The 21419-nt window shown below is 39.0% G+C and overlaps 1 protein-coding gene across 1 annotated transcript in view; it reads left to right on the forward strand.

Moving 5' to 3' along the window:
• The window catches only part of SPATA5 (spermatogenesis associated 5), a 161926-nt gene that overhangs the window by 47587 nt on the left and 92920 nt on the right, over positions 1 to 21419 (forward strand). Inside the window, 1 exon segment of the mRNA XM_009096324.4 lies at positions 924 to 1050. Within this exon segment, the coding sequence (XP_009094572.3) occupies positions 924 to 1050 (127 nt within the window).

Raw genomic sequence — 21419 nt, forward strand, 5'->3', positions numbered from 1 at the left:
ATTGAAAAGAGCCTATTGAAGGGTAGAGAAGTAAAACCTTCCCCTGTGCAGCAGAGGAGGGAATAGCCCTGGAAGAGCAGTCCCATTGGTGAAAGATGGAGGTGTGTGCCTGCCATCCAGAGGGGAAGGTTGTGTGGAAAACAGTGAGGTTTTGGTGTGTGCCAAGAGAAGGATTCCCAGTTTCTGGCAAAGGAGGATAAAACTCACATTTTTGGTACAATCTCCAGCTGCTATCCCTGGTTTGCTTCAGTTTCCCTGCCCCTTCTTAGCAGAAAGAATACTTAATGCTTGTCTGCTTAGGTTTTTCACATATTGGTGATTTTAAAACTAAAGTTTTCAGTTTTTTTAGTGTTGGGTTTTTTTCCCTGGTATCTGGAAAACAAACTGAGTTAAAGGACTGACAATGCAATTATGAGGCAGTTGGTCAACACTCAATTTATTCTCACATGATGGAGAGAATATAGAAATGTAGAGAAACTCTGCAAAACACATAACTTCCTAATTTTTTATACTGCATAGGGTGGTGTAAGCTCTCACTTGGATGGTGCTAAAAATGAAGGTTTGTCTGACTAGTAAAGAAGAGGCTTGAATTCAGTTTTCTTAAAAATGTTTATTCCAGATGCCCACATTGTGCTAAGTTCTTTACAACCTCCATAGTAGGGCAATAAGTAAAAAAACCCAAATCTCAGTTGCTTTGCTGAATACCAAGAAAACCAATGGAACTCAAGTTCTCTGATATGGTTTTACTCACTTCATATCACTGATGCCATTTCAGAGGTTGAAGGAGAAAATAAATGTTATGAAGAATTAAGGCAAAAAGGTGCATCCCTGTGAATTGGAAAGAAGAGTGTGTTTTCCTTTCTCCTGTTTCTAGGAAAGCAAAGATAATGCCTTGACTTTTTTTTTTTTTTCCTGTAAATCAGCTCTTCAGGTGCTGGGAATGTAGCAGACCGTGTCTTGGCTCAGTTGCTGACAGAAATGGATGGGATAGAACAGCTGAAGGACGTGACAATCCTGGCAGCTACGAACAGACCTGACATGATAGACAAGGTACAGATAGATGCTCTGTTTATATCCTGTTCCTCTTGAAAAAACCAGATTTTGGTATAGTCTCCAAACTGCTGTCTGATCAACTTAATGATGAAGAGTAGAAGTTTGGAAATGAAGACAAGGCAAAGCAATGGTCCTTGTCCCTCACCTTTTTTCCCCCTCTCTACAGAATTTTTAACAGAAAAAAATGTTTTATGGTAGCCTTAAATATCTATTTCCTAGAAAAAGCTTTCCTTAAGCCAAACTCATTGAACTAGTGCAGCAGCATTTCTGTCAAACGGCTGCTGTGGTTTTTGCTTCTCTTGTGTTTGTTTATACAGGAGTTTGCTGGAGTTTGTTGGTTTCATTAGTTACTTCCTTTCAAGGATTAAGTGTCTCAGCAATTCAGTTACCAACTGTAAACAGGGAAATTTCTCCTCAAATCCCATGGCAGCTCTGCTGGTGTGACAAGAACATTTCAAGTTCATAAAATCTGGAGGGTTGTAACACTTACTGCAGAAAACATCCAAGCACAAACCCAACCCAGCAGCCCTCTAGAAAATCCACTTTAAAACAGTTTACCACTGTGGTGTCTTCTCACAGCTAAGTGTAGATGGATCAGTCTGAAGTGATTTCCTTTAAGATATAATTTGTAGTGTTGGTAAGATTCTTTTTTCCTCAGCTTTTCGCCTTCACAACATTATTGAATTTGATGGCATTAATTCATTAAGTTTTTCTTTTCTTTTTAGAGTTTCTTAAATAAGTCTCACATTCTAACCTGTTTTTGGAATAGTCTTTTCTGTTTTTCTTGGAGCATTCGGGCATAAAATACATATGAAATGTATATGTTTAAAGTATGGTTTGTATGCACATGAAGTCTTGAGAAAAAACTTGCATTTTGGCTCCAGAGCACAGCCCCTTCCCTTTTGCACTGAAGGAAGCCACACAGCTGATGGAGACTTGACAAAGGCTTCCTCAGAGCTTACTAGTACATTTATCTGTGAGCCTGCCTTGGCAAAGCAGAGCTGGCAGAGAGTTTTCAGTAAAAGGTAATAGAACTAATAGAATTCATCAGTGAAAAGTGTGCTTGTGCAAGATTGAAACTTTCAAGATTTCACTTTTGTCAAATTGATTTGTGTAGGCACACAGTTTGTGCTGATTGGGAGTGGGGCTGCAGCTGAGCCTCACCCCCAATTGGCTACAGGTGTGCAGGACAGGTGAGCAGCATTGAAGGTAAGGAGTGCCCAGGGGCACTGACCAACCACCCAAGGGAGCAGAGGGCACACAGGTGCAGGGCATCAACAGCAGGGGATAAAAGGCTGGGCTGAAGGACAAGAAGGGCAGATGCCTGCAGCCTTCTGGAGTGGTGTGCTGTTACTCTGTGTGGGCTGAAGCCTTCTGGAATATACGGTGATACTCTGTGTGTTGTGGCCATCTCAGCTGCGATGTATCTTGTGACAGGTTTGGAGTTTTTATGGTAACTGTTCTTTGGGGTAAGACTAAGCTGAATTTGAAAACATTCTGATTGTTGAACAGCCTGGAAATTTCCTTTGGTGTCAGTTCAACATTCTACTGTGTTGTTTCCATCAGCATCTGGAAATTGAGTTCTATGTCATTCTCCCTTTTGCTGGATTTCTCCTGGGCACATGGTGAGCACTGGTTTCTCATATATTAGGTTTTATTCGAAATACTGGCAAAATTGGAACAGAACTACCATGAGTCAAGGGTACCACCCAGCAACACAGAGGACTTTAGGATAGAACCTAAATTACTGTGTACTGTACCTATATCACTCCAGATGCAAATCCACACCTCCTAGCCTGGGAATGAAAGTTTTCATTTTGATATGATGCATAAAAATATAATGTCTTCTGTACATACTAATTTTTTGGGAATACTGAACTTTTAAGAATGAACAACACAGTTTTGGTATGCAGACCAGACAGGCTGTACCATCCCACTGTCTTTTCCTGGGTCCATGCAATATTTGCAGTGCAGGAGTTGTACTTTTTTTTCCTTCCCTGGAAGAAAGAAGATGATGCCAGAAAACATTTGTACTTCATTAACGGGAAATCTTTCGGTAGGGGTTTTAGTTTACTCTACAGTTGGTGATCCCTTTGAGAAGGTAAGAATTTGTTAAGTTAGTATTTTATATGGAAATAGTTATGTATGTCAAAAAGTGAATGTCCTGTCTTCATAGGTAGGTATGGTGACTATATAGTAATTTTTGAGGGTATGACTTTTCCATATGGTATTAAAGTGAAATGCAGTTTCTGTTTTCTACTTCCAAGGACTGAGAAAATGTCTGCAATGCTTTTTTGTGACTATTTTTCAGTTTTCAAATCAAGAAATGATTGAGGAATGTGTGTTTTCTAAGGTTCCTGTGCTTGCAAAATTGGTAACAATCCATCCAGCATTTTAATTTATGTGCCTCCTGCTTAACTGACAATGATGTGATGATTAATCTCTTGTAATTTGCAAACAGCACGTGGGGATATCAAATATAAGGGTATTCCCCAGAGCCTAGTGCAGACTTCATTATCCCTGCAAACACTACAGTACATTGCTTTTGGAGAGTGAATAGATTTGAGTCAGACTTTATATAAAGTTATGTGTAATGGGAAACTTGTTTGGGCTTGTCACGGATGCCTGTTAATAACTTATTTCTCTAAGAAGTCATGATTGTATTGAAACAATATTGCATCTTAAAGTTGTGTCTCATGTTTGTGTCTCAGCTACTTTGTATCTCATTCATGTGATGCTGGGGAGACTTTGGAATAGTTTCTGTTTTCTGTAAGAATACAAACCCAGCACGTACTGTTTTCAGCCATGTATGGTACAGAAAGTGATTTCTCTTGGAAGGGAAATATTCTGGAACAAGATGTTCTGAACATTCTTTGAAAGTGATACAGAAACAAAACACTCTGAGTCAGTAATAATAGTAAAATTTCTCCTTTTCTTCTTCATTCTATAAGCAGAATTGATGAGCAATAACTGGAAAAACTGCCTTTTGGTTTTGGTGACTTACCCACTCAGGAGTGATTTTTCATGCCTAAAATATGTAGAAATAACTTTATGGAGCTGCTTATGATTCAAAGCCTGTTTGTATTTTCCTGTGCATCAGTTGTCCTAATGAGAGATCACTCATCCCCACATAAAATTTTTTGGACCCTGTGTATAAACTGATCAGATTGAAGTGAAATGTTCTGTCCAAACATAGATGTGAACAAGTTTTCATGTGCCATGTGACAGATTGCCGTGGAAGAAAACCTGTACAAGCTCATCAGGATTTGTGTGCCCTGTTTTTCTTTTTCTCAGTGGAACCTGTGTTCCAGGTCTTTTAGTGCTGGGCTTATTTCTGGTGTAAAAAGGGTGAATTGGTATCTTACCTACCCATGCAGATATCTTTTTTCCCCCCCCAAAGCAGCATTTCAAACTCCATTAGCAAGGGTACATAGGGGAAAAAAGGGATACTGTCAGATCCCCAGGGACCTCAGTGAATGTTTTAGCACAGGAAGCAATATGCACGTTGCTGCATCGGATGGTTTTCCCTCCTGCTGGGTCGTATTTGAATGTCAAACACTTTAGCTGTGATGTAAAACACGAGGTGAGGCGCTGAGTGAAGGGGTGGCCCGTGGTACAGGGTGACATCCTGGTGCTCCTGACAGCTTCACTTCTCCTTATCTTGGGGTGCAAAAAAGAGTATCCTCAAATATGCTATTTGCATAAGAATGACAGGATGTGATAGGACAAATGAAGATTAATGGGTGGCTGTGCTGTCAGCATTGCCCATTGTCTCCAGATTGATGATGGTCTGGATTTTGTCTGCATTCATGGGCTTCGGTGTAGTTTAAACTGGAAGCTGTCCTGGTACCAGAATACTAAAGAGCTGAACCTTTGCAAATGCTTTGTTAGCACAGGAGGGCAGTGCTCGGCTCCCATTTCCAGCCATCCTGCTTGTTGCTATAAAAACATGTATTTTGCATATTGTGCCGGTGCAGGGGATTTTTCCTGCCTCCTTTTGCATGTTTATTTTGCTTTTAAAAAACTTCCTGCTCCCTAGCCTTCCTCCTTACTTTATTACACTTCCATCACCTGTAAGTTTTTCTGCTCCTTATGTAAGCTTTGTTGACTTCATTCTGTTAACCACTGGCTTTGAAATTAGCTTATTTTGTTTAAGAGTCATGTGAATAACACTGAGTTTTCTGTTATGGTAGCATGAACAAAATAAAACAGAACTGCTGCTGATATACTTCCTAGCAACTGCCTAGCATGAGGAGAGGGAATAAAACTCCCTTCCCCATGCTTCAGTTGGATTTGAAGGAGTCTTCTGGGCAGAGAAATCAAGCAGAGGTTTATCAAATTGATCTGCCCCTCAAAATGTTGATTACTATGTGGTTATGGGACAATCTTAATTTAAAGTGGCTTGTTTTGATGATAATAAAAACTGCATGATAGAACCATTTGGCAGAATCAGTAAAGAAATTATAATTTCTTGCCTGCAGCAAAAGTGAATAATCTTTGCTCTTTAAAAACATCAAAGTTCACTCATTCTGAAGGCTCATGGAAGAAATTCAAATATTTAAGTTGCCAGTTTTACAGGTTAAAAGGAATAGGAAAGTATCTTGCACATTTATTCCTTATTGTCTGGAAATGTGTATGTGCCATTACAAAGCAGGTGATGCAGTGGCACAATCTTACTTCAGTACCATGTCACATATTCTCCTGGTTACATATTTGCCTGTTTGTGATTTCTGTTTTGCCCAGATAGATCTCACTAAAGGTTATTCCTGTGTTACAGGTTTGACTTGGTAGGATTTTAGTTTTCCCAAATGTTGTGTAGAACTGTAGGGTTAGAAGCCACATAATCCATCACGTGTCTGCAGTGGTAGGGAATGAGCAGGGTAAGGAAAGGGGGATAAGTCTCTTGCTGCCATTTCTCAGCAGTGCAGATTTCAACCAGATTTGGAGGACAGGGGACCCAAGTCTGGGTGCTTTTTAGAAGGAAATGTTGTAGGAACATTTGACTTTCCCACCTCTTGTATTCTTGCGATGCAGTGTTTCAGAGTAGGAGTTGAAGTATGGGAATGCAATCACCACATCTCTCCACACTGCTGAACCATTAATTATTTTTTTTTATTTTAAATGCTGAAATGCCTCTCTGCTTGTCAAAGGACACTCCTCATATTCTTGTGAAACCCTGGGCTTAAAAACAGTGAGTGAGATTTTGTGGGTCTCCTTTTCAGTCAGCCAGCACCTAGAGCATTTACATCATCTTGTCCAGGTGCAAGTATGACTCTTTGAAATAACAGAAGATGTGGGATTTCTTTTGAAGACAAGATTGTTCTGGAGCATATAATAAATTTTCAGAAAATGAAGCTTAAGGGAAAAATGATATCAAACTACATGACGTTGAAAAGAGGATCAGATATTCGAAAATACTTTCACAATTTTGGCACCATCACATTTTCCATCAATTGGTTTTCTCTGGTATGTGTTTGAGTTTTTCCTCTTAATTTTCATAAACTTGCAGCTCTGACTGGAACAAAGAGGTGCTCTGGAAAGTTTTTTAGAGGTTCAACTTTCCCTTTATTAATATCAGATTTTTGCACTTTAGGGTGATTAGAAGCTTCTTATTACCTTTACTTAAAAAAAAAAAAAAGGAGCAAAACAGTAAAATGAAATGATTGAAAAAATTTTAGGTGTTCTTTTCACCAAACTGAAATGGCTGAATTGATACAGCTGATGAGCAGTGTTGTCTACTGGCTGAGACTTTCAAGGGGCTGAGACCTCCAGACTTTGAGGCTAGATTACATAGAGAATCCATGGCTTCTAAAGATCCTGACCACTCTTACTATGCAGAAGTAGTTTTGGGGTTTATATATATATATATATATATATATATATATATATATAATTTTTTTTTTTTTTATCTCTTTAAGTCAAGAGCTTGGTTTTAAGATTCACCTGAATCTCCCTGTCTTCCTTCCCTTCCCCCCTTACCTCCTTCCTCACAGATGAAAACTTTGTTTTCTCATGAGCACAGCAAATAAAATATTTCCAGGTGTGCAAAAGTGATTTTTGTTCCCAACTATTCGATTGTCAGAGTGTGGAGAGCTGAGTAGTAAATCAGCCTTAAGGCTGCTATGCTTTTAAAAACAAAATCTTAGTGGTGACAGCTGAAGAGCACAGTGACTTTTTCACTCAAGATTTATTACTTGCCTGAAAAGAAAGGTTGGAGGGAAAACTTGTTGGTCTGCATATTTTCTCCTTTAGCAGATATAGTATAGGGCCAGGACAAGTTGGCTTTATTTTGTCTGTGAAAACATACATTTAGACAATATATGTAAAAATATAATAGTTTTGCTTCAAATAGAAAAGTCAATACACCCTTCTCTTGTTGTTTAGAGAGGAAAGCATTCCTTGCATCAGCTCGGTCGTGTGTTTTAGCATCACTTAGACTTTTATAAACTTTCCTGCAGCACATGCCAGAAAATTTACTTCAAGGTATCAGTGTGTATTTTTTTCATTCCAGAGATGGAAAGGTAAAGGCCATGAGCCAAAGTTTGTTCTTACTCAGACCTCCTGCCTGGAGGTCACAGAGTCCAGCTAAGGTACACAGGGTGCTAGCCAGCCTCTGGACACAGTGGGAACTTGGAAAGGCTCTTGGATTCATGTCTGTTGTGTAAATGCTGTCCTGGTTCAGTGAGTCTGTAACTGTGATAGCAGGTGTGGTTTTGGAGGTTTGTGGTTTTTTGTTTTGTTACTTTTGTGTGTGGGATTTTTTTTAACAGTGACATGGAAATTATGCTGTATTTCTAAAATAACAAGGGGACATCTGGGCTTAAAATGAATAATGCCTCTAAAAATGAAGGGCATGTAAGCAGTACACATAGACTGGGTGTAAATTCCTCATTGTTGGGTTAGATCAAGTCTATTCTTGATGTAGGTTTAGTGACAAAGCAAGAAACTTAATCTAGAGAAGTAACACTGATTTTATGACTAAGCGTAATGTATGTGTACAACAAAGTGCAGAGAAGCAAAGTACAGCAAGGCAATATGGCACTATATTCTATAGTCAGTGTGCTGGATGGCATGAGTCTTGGTTATATTTAATTAGCTTCATTAGAGTGGTGATAACAGTTAAAGGAGAGACATTCCAAACAGCCTTGGGTTTTAAATATTTACAGGAGTGATGCTGAGAGGGATGTAAGTGTAATACTGAGAGCTGCAGAAGCTCAAGGAAGGGCTGCAGTGAGGGTATTTGGGCTTGTAGCCACAGACACATTTAGAGCTTGCTTTGCACTTGGTCTTCTGCCCAGCTTTCCTCTTTGTGGATGCAAAATGCACAGTGTTTGTCCAGCTTTTTGTGTATGCTATATTAAAATAGCATTATAGGGAATGTTGTGTTTGTCAAGCACTCATGAGTTAAGAACTGGCTACAATCTTCATTCATTCATCTGTGTGTGCATCATAATGCAGTCTCTGTTTACATTAATTAAACATGTGTGCATTGTGCATGATTAATGAAATTGCATTCATTTAGAAAATTATTTTTGCAAGTCATTACAATTGCGTCTACTTCAATTACCTTAATACTCACATTTCCTTGCTTTTGGGAGCTCTGATTAACACTGTTTACAATCAGATGAACCATCTCTAGTTTCTGGGGGAGAATTATCAAGTTTCATTGTTTTGTGTCATACTGAGAAATTTGTGGTTATCAGCAGTACAGGACCTCTGGGTCTGCCACAAAAAACTTGTTTATTTGAAATACGTGATAAATTGACAACATTAACCTCCTTTGCTTAACACTTTGCTGGTTTTTTTTGTGGGGTCTACTGTACAAGAATGGGACTTTTGCCTGTTAACCAGGATATTTTCTGACAACAAAAAAGTGCTTTTGCTCCAGTGTCCAGACTCTTGGCTTTCAATGTGTTTTCTCTTCACATCAGGTATTTAGTTCTGGTGTCTTTCTCCTTTTGCTTGACTGTATTCAAACAACTCCAATAAGGGGAGAAGTCGCTTCCCTGCTGTTGTTTTGGGAGCCTAAATCCAGCGTGGGCTACAGACTCCTTGAGCCTTGGTAGGATCCGTCTTTGAGTGGGCAAAATTTGGAAAAGGTATCTACAAAATGTCGAGAAGCCTCACAAAGCCTTTTCAAATTAAGATGTTTCAAGTCCTCTGGAATGTGGTCAGGTCTCAAGACCTCTCTCCAAAGGTTAGGGTGAAAGAGTTTTATTTTTATTAATTTTTAAGAACTGTAAATAAAGCGACATTTTTCCTGGTCTCCTTCTCATGCAACAGCTGAAATGTTTTGACTGGAGCATTACAAAACAAATCAGTCTAAGGCAGCCAGCCAGCTTGGAAAGGACAAGAAGGTCAAAGCTCGGAATAGCATAAGCTACTAAATAGATTATTTTATAATATAAAATGTTGAGTGACTTCTATATTAACTGTTGATAGTTATCTTTCCCTTAATAGGGTAGGGAGCTGTTCCAGTAAAAAGGGAAGTTGTGGTGAAATTGGAGGCCTGGCTTTGTACAGGTCACTGGTTTTGTGTCAGTCAGAGCCAAGGGCAGCTTGGGAGGATGAGGTGGCCAGCCACAGTGCCACTATTTGGTTGCACACATAAAGATTGTGAACTTTTCACTTCTCATTTTAGTTTTAGGAAACCTCTGAACCTCAGAGCTTTATAATGAGCAATCTGAAATACAGTCAAGCTCTTTACATCAGTAAAAGACTTTAAAGAACAGCTGAATTTAGGGATTAGGTGCTATGCACGTGTTTCTCAGTAAGGATTTTAGTAATCTTTTATTTAATGTTCCTTTATAGATATTAGATGCCATCATTAATCCTTTCAGTTGGTTAGAACTATTTCTTTGTGAAATTTCTGTGGGAAGAAGGAAAAATAGGAGATTACAATCAGAATTTCCAACAGCTGATTTTTAGAAAATTTTTATTGTGTTAGAAGAGATCCAGCTTTAAATTATATTTGTTCCATCTGTGATGACAGCTGGATGTCTTACACATGTGCTGCACATACTTTCAGGGATGAATGGAAATACCATTCCTGTGCAGTAGATATAGCACTGAAAGACAATAGGTTTGTTCAGGAAAGACACCTTTTTCTCTAAGAACTTAGTTAAGTTCTTAACATAAAGCTGAATGTGGTAGTGTAATAATGTAGCACAGGAGGAAAGGGAGCAATCTGGAGGTAACTGATTAATAATGTATCATTTCATAAGGTGTGTGGAAGGATTCATGTGCACTGAAGTGCAAAGCTAGGGCTCTCCATGTCCATGTGAGATGTTAACATCTCCTGTGAACAGTACAAATTTGGTGAATGACTGCTAGAACATTGGATACCTCAGGGTTTGGATATGCATGATAACCAAATTTTGGGTGTGTTTTAGGCTGTGTATAGTTCAATGTATGGGCAACTGTAAGAGTTAGCTCAGACTCAGGACAATTTGTGATATTTTTTGGGATAACCTAGAAAAACATCTAAATGACAAGGTGATTAAGAGCAAAGGGTCTGAAAGTTGAATGGATATTTTGTTTGCATGGTGCCAGGTGGGACTCAGCAGTTCTGGAAATCTGAAGTGACTGCTTCTTTTGCGGGTTATATATTACGTATTCTTACCTAGCTGAGGAATTCAATTAAAGAGGGTGTAGTCACTTTTTCCTTTGTTTTAAATGTATGTGTATTCCTTACGTGGTAAGTGAAGTTTTGTGCTGCAGAGTAGCATAAACCAGGTATGATGTGCTTTGAACACAATTTAAAGTAATACTTAGCTGTCTACAAAGTATCTTCTTGAAGTACTCTTCTTGGTCGGGCACTGGAAAACATAATTTTGGGAACTGCCCTTTTTTTTGGGGGGGGGCTTTGTCATGTGATATTATTCCATGCAGAATGAAACAAGAGTCAACTATTCCTAAACAGAAACCGGTATGTGCCTTTGATCATCCTATCTGCCCTCCTCTGAACCTCTTCCCGATCTATTACATCCTTTTGGAGAGAAGGGGACCGAGGTGCAATGTGGGTTTGTTTGGTGCACAGTTATGTTTTCTGGTCTGATCTTTACCCTTTTATTAGCAGTCCTGAATTTTTAATGCTGGAATTGCTTTTATGCCTGCCGCCAAGAACCAAACTAGAGTTTTCATCACTGTCTATTAAGATGAGAAGTGGTAATGATTCATCTCATGGCACATCTGTTTATTTATGAAGAGAATATTGAATTTCCCATGTTTGGTGTTTTGCCTTTACTTACATTGAATGTTATCCAACTGCTGTCTCCTGAGAGTCTTGGACAGTTCTTTACCATCAGTCTTCATCAATGTTTCTTTGAAAAACTCTATCATTAGAAATTATGGCTCCTATATGATGTAACTTCTCTGGTATTAAACTTCAGGAGGTGTAAATTAAAGGAGGTGTAAATTTTATACAGGAAAAACAGATGGAGGTGAAGGGGTCTGTATTGTGTCGCAATAGAGAGGTAACAGGAAAGGCCTCTCCCTTGCCAGTGCATGCTGTTATCTACAGACAGATCCTGACAAGCACAGTTGGACTCTTACTGGAAACAGAGAAACAGAGGAATGAGAAATAAAGCATCACACAATATAAAGAACTTGGGGGAATTTGTATTCCTTTGCACTGTTGTTTATTGGTTCTGAAAAGGAAAGGGAGAAGAACTAGAAGCTTGGCACTGGTTTTGGTGCAAGTTTGGGTACAAAATGAGCAAGCAGAAGCAAAGCAAAAATTTAAAAAAAAAAAACTTAGAGAATGATCATTCTATAAGAAATTTGTCTCTGTAAAACAGCGTACCTGGAGAGAGCCTAAACATGTACATGTGTGGAGAACCAAAGCCTACCTATCTGTTTCTAAAGAGGAAAACAGTGGAACAGGCAGTCATTGAGGTTTACTAGGTGGCAGGAAAAAAAGCAATCTGTAAGGAGGGCTGTGTCTTAACTGTAGGCAGCAATGCACAAGAAAAGTGCTGTGTGCCAGTCCCGCCCTGTTCTGGGGGAATGCATTCCTGAGAGTGGCACAGAAAATGGAGGGATCTCAGCATTGGTTCTTGCAGACAAGAGTGAGTCTTCTTCAGACTGCAGAGAGCTTAGCTCTGCTTCAGAAGTTGTTTTTCTTAGTGGTGAATGCTTTCTGCAGAAGTCACCGAGCGAGGAGAGGCGGTGTTAGCCAGTTTGCAAGGCAAGTCTTATTCCATTACTTAACAGGGAGGCACGTGAGCTATGTAAGCAAGAACACACGCCAGGGTGGGTGTGTTCATCAGTCAGCATGTGGGGTGTGTGTAATTGGCAAACACACACCTTGGAACATGTTCCTGCACCTATAAAATGGCCATTTATTTTAGTTTTATTAAGGAATGTAAATACCCTCTGCTAGCTTACAAAATTCTCTTTTTTACAGATATAAAATCGAAACACTGTTCTTTCATGCGTTTAATGCTGAAGTGTGTTCAAGTCTTTAAATTCCTGTTTTAGTACTTAAGTACTAGCTTGGTCTGATATCTGAGCTTCTCTGTTGTCTCCATGCACTAACAATTCCATTTGAGTGGGTGTGAGGAAATGTAACTTGACTTCATCCTAGATTTCCCTGTTGATTCCTATTCCTTGTGCTCCTCTGAGCTTCCCCACCTAAGTACAATATACCTAAGTATATTATATTTAGAAACAATATATTTCCCAGGGGAGCTGCAGTACAAACCTTATTCTTCACCCAGGATTGGCTTCAGAGGATATCACTCTTGGTGATGTGTACCAGCAGGGAGGGATTCTATCATGTTGCTCCATCTGTCTGCCTGCTCTCCAGAAAAAAGTGTTGTCAAGGGGTGGAAGAGTGCAAAGAATCAGTGACATGGAAATAGGCTGTGCTCCTTGCTGCAGTTATGGCAGTGTACTGCCTATAGAAGAATGACACCTTCTTATTGAAGGCCTCTGTCTCCTCTGTACATCGTGAGCAAGAGTGATGGAAACAAAGTGAAAGAGCTGTAATTGCTGTAGGCACTGTAACTGAGGCATTAGGTGCAGTTCTGTCACTGTTTCTCCAGAAATTGCTGATTAACATTCACACAGCTCAAAAGTCTTCCCTCTGTGCGACCCCACTGTGTGTGAAAGGATTTCAGAATTATGGCTGAAGGGGAAGTCTTGTAATTCCTCCTTTTTGGGTTACTTTTTTTTTGAGTTACTTTCCAGCAAAGAGAGCAGGGAACAGAAAGAAGCCACCACTGAAGGTTCTAGATCATGTGCAAGACTTGTACAAAACTATTTACTGGCTTTGTAGATAATAGGACTCTGTCCTGCCTTTGTTTTTCATGTGAAAACAGAGTATGTTTTACAGGAGATGCCACATCACAAATAAAGAAACTGTTTTAGCAGACACATTTCCACAACAAAGGCATATTTTGACGTCATCTGCCAGCAATGCTGTGACAGAACAGAAATAATGTGGGCTCTTAGAAAATGAAAAAAATTAATTGGAACCATTAGCCTTCTGAGACAGTGAAGATATTTGGAAATAAATGATTTTAATTAGTACTGTTCTAAGAGAAGAAAAGTTGTGGTTTGATTCAGAATCTCCAGGATTTGTGTACCTGGCTTGCCACCTGAAGTTTTAGGCTCACAGAGAAATGCAAACTCATTATTCAAATGGCAGCCTGTTTTGTTTTGGTTTTTTGTTGTTATTCTGTGGTAGGATTTCCATGGGTTTACATTTTATTCATGTGGATCTTATTCTTATAAAAATACTGATGCAAAAGATCTTAACCTGGAACTCCTTCATGCTCAAACAGCTTTGTTTTCCTGTAATCTGAGGATTGCATTTCTTTCTGGCCCTGGAATCATGTACGTATATGCTTTACTGTAAAGCTCAGTGTGGATTTGAATGTCTGCAGAATTGGAATTATAGAAACTAGAAAAGGGTGACTAAAGTCAGTATCTGATTAGGCAGATATACACTATGCATAAAAACAGGGCTGAAACAAGGTTTGTTTTGGCAATTCTGAACCCTTTAACATTGTCTGCTTATATAAATAAAACACATTTATACAGCATACCTAAGTCATTATTAATATAATTGCTTGTTTTTCCACTTTTCTCATATAATAATGGAGTGAAAGAACAAAGCTTTCCTGAAGGAAAAATATTGAGAAAAAGCTTGTGGGATATAGGAGTTCTCCCACCTCACCAGCGGTGAGGGAGAGGGTGGAAAATGAACTCAGTGCTTTCTCAGCCAGATGGTCCTGATGGCCTGGGCTGAAAACTTCCTGCACATGGACAAGCTGCACAGCCATCTTTTGTAGGTGCACCACATAAAGCTGGGTTTGCCAGAAGAAATGTTCTTGTATGGAACATGAGAGTAAATCTTGCTGCTTCAGTTTCAGCTTTGAGCCGTAGCAATGTGTCTAAATGTTGGCTTGTACTGATAAAAAACATTCTGGGTTAGAAAAAAAAAAACCACACTTCAAGCCCTGTCCTCATCCACAGTGTGCTGTGGTTGCTGTATTCACATCATTCAGCCCTTCACCAAGTATATGTTATCTTGGAGGAAATAAACAATAAATGTCAGGGTCCTGAAGGTGAATTTGCTTTCTTTTGTGTGTGTGTTTTATTGGGGTACGATGGAACAAAGATTTTTATAATTTTGAGTATTTTTGTGGTAAAATGGGTTGTCGTGTTGTTCTCCCCTGTGGAAGAATATAAAGGTGGTCTGTTATTATTCTGTATTTTCCTTGGGTTTTTTAATACTTGCTTCAACTGTGATTCCCTATTCTGTAAGGAGCAGCTGTTGCACCTGATTCTGTTTCTAACTATCACAATGGTCTTGGGCATTACATGCTTTTGTTTCAGCAGTTATTTTACTCATGTATGTGAAACTATTGAATTTTCTGTGTCTGCTAATCTGAAAATTAGCTAAGGGATTCTAAATATCTGGACACTTGGTCTAATTGTGTTTCTTTAAACAAAGACACCTGTTGTCTCTTTTTATCTAATTTATTTGTTACCAAGAACTGGAAGAAGAAACACTGAACATTTTGAATGTTTTGTGCACATGTTTTTAAATTAATCTTCAGGTTCCCAAAACTTGGGATCAGCAGATGGCAGTCAAACCAAAGTTCCATTTCTTAGCTTGCACGGAGATTTCCAAATCCTGTGCCTGTAGGAGAAAGTGGGAAGAGAGACTCTGTGGCAGAGTTGTGTCAGAAGAGATGTTCTTACACATCTGTAAATAGATACAGGTTTGTCAGACCTTACAAAAGAGAAGCTTTGATTTCTCTCTGTCTGGCATTTGGAGAGTCTGTTTGTTTCAGGTCATTGGATTTGGGAAGCTCTTGAATTTTTTTTATTTTTTTTTAAAGCCTCTGGGGATGTTTTGAAAAAGAGCAAACTGCTGATTAGGTTGTCTCACTAGTGTTCTAGAGGTCTATTTAAAAATATTTTCTTATTCAACATGTGTAAGGAAAGGGCTTTGATTTTACACCTGGAATGTCTGTCTCACTTTGGAGTATGTGTTTTTTAATAATTTTTTTAATAAAAACCCTAATGGTGGTTAACGCTGAAAAGGAAAGGTTTTTTTACGCTTTCTACTTGTAGTTTTATTATTTTTGGAAGATCAGCTAAGTGGCTAAACGTTGTTCAGTATTATATGGTCTTTTTATTTAGATCCTATTCTAAATAGTTTGACACTTGCAAACCAGTACAGCTGTATTTAAGTTGTCGATGGAGTAGTTTCCTAGAGCTGCACCTTCCATGTAACACATTTATTCCAAAGCTTAGTTACTGAAAGCATGAGAACTGAAAGGAGTTGTAGGGTTTGAGGTATCATTATGCATTTATTGTACTATTACTTTATTATATTTTCATGTCTTTCACTTGACTGTGTCATTGAACTTTAACCTGTGCCTTTTTTTTTTTCATTTATGTTGCAAATTCTATTTTCTGTTTTCTCCTGTCTGCTGTGAGGAGGGGAGAGGGGAAAAAATCCCCCTAATGGAAAACAAGCCAACAAAACAAAACACTTTGTGGGAAAAATATGCACAGGTTTTATCATGAGTCAGTATTTTCAGTTCACACTTCACATCTCCCTTTTCCCTGGAGGGATTAACACTGCCTATTAATTGAAGAGCACAGTTTATACTGAGCATTATTTAACATCTACTGGTGGAATTACTGTACTTCCTGTTTTGTGTTCACAATAATGGGTTTCTAAAGAGTTGCCTTTGTATAAATACCTCACTGACATTTTAGGCAAGTGTATTCATGTCTTGGAGTAAGCACGAAAGAGTAATGTGTTGGAACACTGCTAAAGAAGGAAATCTCTTTGTGCTTCATAAATGATACCCCTAAAGCCTTTTAAAAATCTGTGTTTTTAAATGACAGCTCTGCAATGGTTTTGTTTCTTTGCTTTATGTTATTCAGGCTGGAATTGGCTGTAGTAAAGCATAAAAGGAAAATTGTGGCTTCAGCAAGGAATCTTCTCTACACCTGGAGTGTTCTGCCAGGAAGCTTGAAATGCTGTCACATGGAATAGCAAATCTGCAGAATGTGTTAATGTTAAAAGGAAGTGAAAACTTCATAAGAAATGAGCTATTAATGCAAGTACAAATTTCCTTATATGTCTCTTAGTCCCATTTAAAGTCACTTGCAAAAAATCAGAGGGCCATGGGGAGCCCAGGGATTGAAGGTTTCCACCAGACTTCATGTCCAAGTTTTGTCTGTAGTGTTTGTGGGACTGCAAAGTTCTTATGATGGCCAAGGCTGATAATGCATGATGGAGATCAGGTCAGAACTAATTAGGTTTTATTATCAAAAGTCATTTGCTAATGCTTATTGACCATCTGGTTAGCTCTGAAATTTATTTTGAGTCTCTAGAGAAAGAGAAAAAGATTAGAGATAACAGTAATAGTGACTTTTTTTTACATGAATGTTGAAATTAACAGAAGATATTTAGCCTCTGTTAAAGGGTTGTTAGCTCTCTCTGATAATGTTTATATTTAATGTTTATTTTTTTAAAGGTGCACAAAATTGACACTGGGCTGAATCACTGGTTCTGTTTTCTTTACCTCTTAATTAGTTTTTACCATGTGATGTCGGCTCTCCAGGATGTGTGAAGTGGTTTCTTACATTCCAAAATGTGTAGAAAAAGTAAGAAATGGGAGAATATTTTTTTCTTCTTCAAATGAAAGTTGCTGGGTGTAGCTTTACATATTTGCCACATTTACATATTTGATGAAAATACTGTAGAAAAAAACCCAATCTTGTGTTTGTGCTCTCAGTTTCACTTCGGTTTTCACCTGGTCTGTAAGTGACACTACAGAGATAATGTGTGTTTAATCCTGAGATCATCTTTGTCCTGTTTTATAGTCTGAGAGGGGAAAAAATGTGGGGAATTTCCTTTTAAGATACCCTCGTTTCCTGCCTTCTCTTTAATCTCCACACAAGATATGCTTCCCAGAGAAGTGTCAGCTGGCAATTGCTAGCAGTAGCAATGCTGCATGTGCAGGCCCTCAACTGAGAAGAAGTTCAATCAAATGACACATAAACCTGAATTCCCAGCAATTTAAGCAACCTGGCAATACATCTCCCCTGTGCATGAGTTTTGATTTGCCTCCCTGAAGCTCTGCTCATGTCTGGGCTACTGACACGGTTTGCACATTTGTGACACTGCTGGTGGGGCTGAATGTCCAAGAGCTGCATTTCTCTGGCTGAGCTGGCAGAAGGCTCTGGTGGAGACTTTCTGCTGATGTAGCTGTACCTTTTCCCTAAATGATGTGAGCCAGGTGAGGCCAAAGGAAAAAAAAAAGCCTCAATTCTTTCCAATTCTTTGACTGCTGTGGTACCAGACCTATATACCCCTAAAGAAATAATGTCCAACGTGACCTACTCTGACTGAAACATTCTGGGCTTGCTCTTAGTTCTGGGCTGACTTGTCTCTTTAAGGTTTCATGACAGTGTTGCAGATGATTCTGAGAATTAAAAAAAAGAAAAATAAGGGCATAATTTGCCTAGATTAAATCAAGTCTCTGAAAAACTCCAGGCTCTTTATCTTTGGAGCATTGGTGATGATCCAAACAGGAGGATTGCTTTCCCTGGAAGGATTCACCTAGATTTGGCCATGGAAAATATATTTGCTCAGCAAATTTAATCAGCTTATCACAAAGTTCTGCAGGCATGTTCTCTGTGTTTTGGGTAGTCTGGACAACATACTGCCTTCTGAGTAGCTGCAGCCCCATTGTCCATGATGTCTTGTTTGCAAAGCACAAATCTGGACTTGGGGCTTGGGGAGAGGAAAGAGCTAAGAATTCTGAGGTCCCCCTGCTGTGTTTTGTGGCAAAGAAAAAGGCCAAAGGATCGAGAAAAATCCTAGTTTCTTGAGTGGATGTTAGCTCTCTGGATTTTATGGTTGTCATGGCACAGTACTGCAGACAGAAGGCAAGCAGGGAGCGCTCACCCTGTTTGCAAAATGACATGATTGAGATGTTGCTTGTGGTCATATTAGATGCTTGTGGAGAAGCAGAGGTCTAATTGTAGCTGCACCAGAGCTCTTAAATAGCATCTATTTAGTCACCCAGACTTTGAGAGAAGTCTGTGTTTGGTTGTGGTGCTGGTAACCACTGCACCACATTCCTCCTTAGGGGCAGAAAAAGAAGCCAAGTCTTATAAAGAAATAATTTCTCTGCTGCCTTGCAAATAGTATTGCAATCCACAGGCTACGGATCTGTGGTAGGGTGTTCGGGTGGCTGGGCTCTGCACAGAATAACATCCTCCTGCTACCACAAGTTGTTCTCATCATCCAGATGGGAAGTGTCTGGACTGGGGATTGGCTTTTGATGTTGGTAAATTCAGGAAGGCCATGGTGATGCACCAACACCACGTTGGGCACTGTACAGGAAAAAACCTGTCCCTGCCAGCTCCAAGAAATGAGGACCCCAAGTTGCCCTTCTGTCAGCAGTGTGTCATGGGATAGACTTTCTGCTTCTCCTTCCAGAGAGCTTCCTTTAAGCTTCAGAAATAAAACCTGCACAGAATCTGATAAAAGACACTTTAAGGTTGTAAAGGCAGATGCTGGGAGTTAACCAGACCTGCATGGGCAGCTGCAGCTTGATTTTGTTCTCCTGTGTGTGTGTTACAGGGTCCTGCCAGAGATTTCCCAAGCGCAAAGTATTTGTTTGAGGGATTACTTATGGATGGCCCAGTGCCAGTGAAAATATCTGCTCTGAGTACAGCAACAATCAAAACCCAAACAAAGCATTTTAAGATGTATGCTGAGCAGTATAGGCATGATGTAAAAATAGTTTGGTGTTTTGCTCTGGGATGGAACAATGTGGCCAGTGCCCACATGGAGCTGTGGAGGAGGCTCAGAGATCAGCATCAGTTCTTCAGTTCAGCCACTCTCAGATAAGGGAACATGGCTTTTATCATTACAATTTTAAACTTGACTAATTAAAAAGAAGGCAAAAGTGGATGGGGAGCAAGGATGGAATAAAAATATCTATTTGTATTCCTTGTAAGCTGAAGGAGATAATTACGCTGAGTGGATAAGCAGCTACCTGGTGACTTACAGGGCTAAGTGGCTAATGAAAGAACTGACTTCAGAAAGCTATCAAAGAGAAAAATGGCTCAAAGCAATCACTGCCATGCAGTGTCACTGAGGTAAGCATCTTAGCCAGATTACACAAGGGATTTTCTGTTTGTTCAGATAATGAAATGATCCAGACTTTAAGAAGAAATATTATAAAAATGTGTTTTGTCATTTCTAAGTCCTTAAAGTTGATTGTATTACTCACACTCTGCTTCCTGGAGTTTGGAGAGTCCTCACCAAGCGGAGGATGAAGGTTTTGACACACAAACAGCGGCGAAGTTGTGGTAACTCTTCCTTTGCACAGCACATTCTTCATTTGCTGCAGTAAATGTGTGGTAATTTGCCCATCTGGGTTTGAGTCCTACGCTGCCTCTCAAGGAATATGTGTGTTCCAGCCACCATGGCAGGGAACCTGAAAGATCAAATGTGGTTGCCATATATAAAAGTGTAAATAATGCAACTTCTTGTCATCAGATGAGTCATGGTGGTTCTAAGTCTGTAAGTACATGCTCAGCTTGTAGGATGGAGAGTACACAAGTAGTATTTCTTCTCTGACAAAGGTGTGTGTGAAATGACATGTTAAAATAGGTAATCTTTGTATAATAATGGTTGCTCATTTTCTGATTTGGAGCGGTTTTCTGCTTTATGCAGTTCTTTATGAGGAAGTTTGTTGTTGCAAGCTCTTTTATTATTATTTTATTTTTATTATTGGTTTTATCGTGTTGGCTGTGGAAATATTGCCAAATCCTTCATGGTGAGCTGTAGCAAAAACACATGGGATTAATCAAAATGCAAAATAATATATATTATTTCACTTTTATAGGGTAGGAATCCCATGTGGGCATGCCAGTTAATTTTGTTCAAGGAAAACTTTCTCTTGCACTGCTACTTATCACAGAAGTAGAACTAATATTTTAGTTGCATTTTTAAAAATCCAACAACTCTGAAGGTAAATTGGAAATTTTTTTGGCTGATTTGTCACCATGCTGTCAATTAACTGGAACAGAAATAAAACCTCTTTCAGTGTGAATAGGCAAGCAGAAAAGCAATGCAGAAGTGTTGCTCTCTTTGCCCTGTATACAGCAGGTGAATATTAACATGTACTTGTAGGTGCAAATACCTCTACAGAGTATAGGCATATACAAGTTACATTTTTACATGCCCAGATCTATCTGACAGCTTTGGAAGATACAAAAATGGTGCAGTAAGGAACAGTACTACAGACAGGTGAGTCCCAGCCATGATTTCAAACATCCTTGTGCAACTTGGATAGTTTCACACACAGTAGCAGACCAGTGCCTTTTATAAATAAACAAATGTCATAGATGATGAACAGTTAACTAATTGAAACTGTCCACCCCCAGCCAGGTTTATAAATGGACTGCCATTTAGCAAGTCAGAGAGGGCTGCACTTCTTTTTTTTTTTCTGATGATTAGATGAAAACTATTTTCTTCTAAGCAACATTTTCAGTAAAGATTGGATTGGATGTCAGGCTCAGTAATGCATGTAGAAAAACTTGGTAATTTACTGAGGTATGGGATAGTTTCACTCGTGTGATTTTGATGTAGTTGCCTTACTCAAACTGTGGCTGTAAGGAGCTTTTTTAAATCTGTGTCAATACAGTATTTAAACCACACCACACAAAAAACCCCCATGTAGTGCCCTTTTTGTATGTCTGTGTCATATAATTTTTTGAAAAAGCTTTGTTGAATGAAAATGTGTTGACTGTCCTTATACTTTTTGGTTAATCTTGAAACTGACTGCTCTTTGTGCTTGTAAGAGATGACA

The sequence above is a fragment of the Serinus canaria genome, chromosome 4 (genome assembly GCF_022539315.1).
Source record: "Serinus canaria isolate serCan28SL12 chromosome 4, serCan2020, whole genome shotgun sequence".
Taxonomy (NCBI): Eukaryota; Metazoa; Chordata; class Aves; order Passeriformes; family Fringillidae; genus Serinus; species Serinus canaria.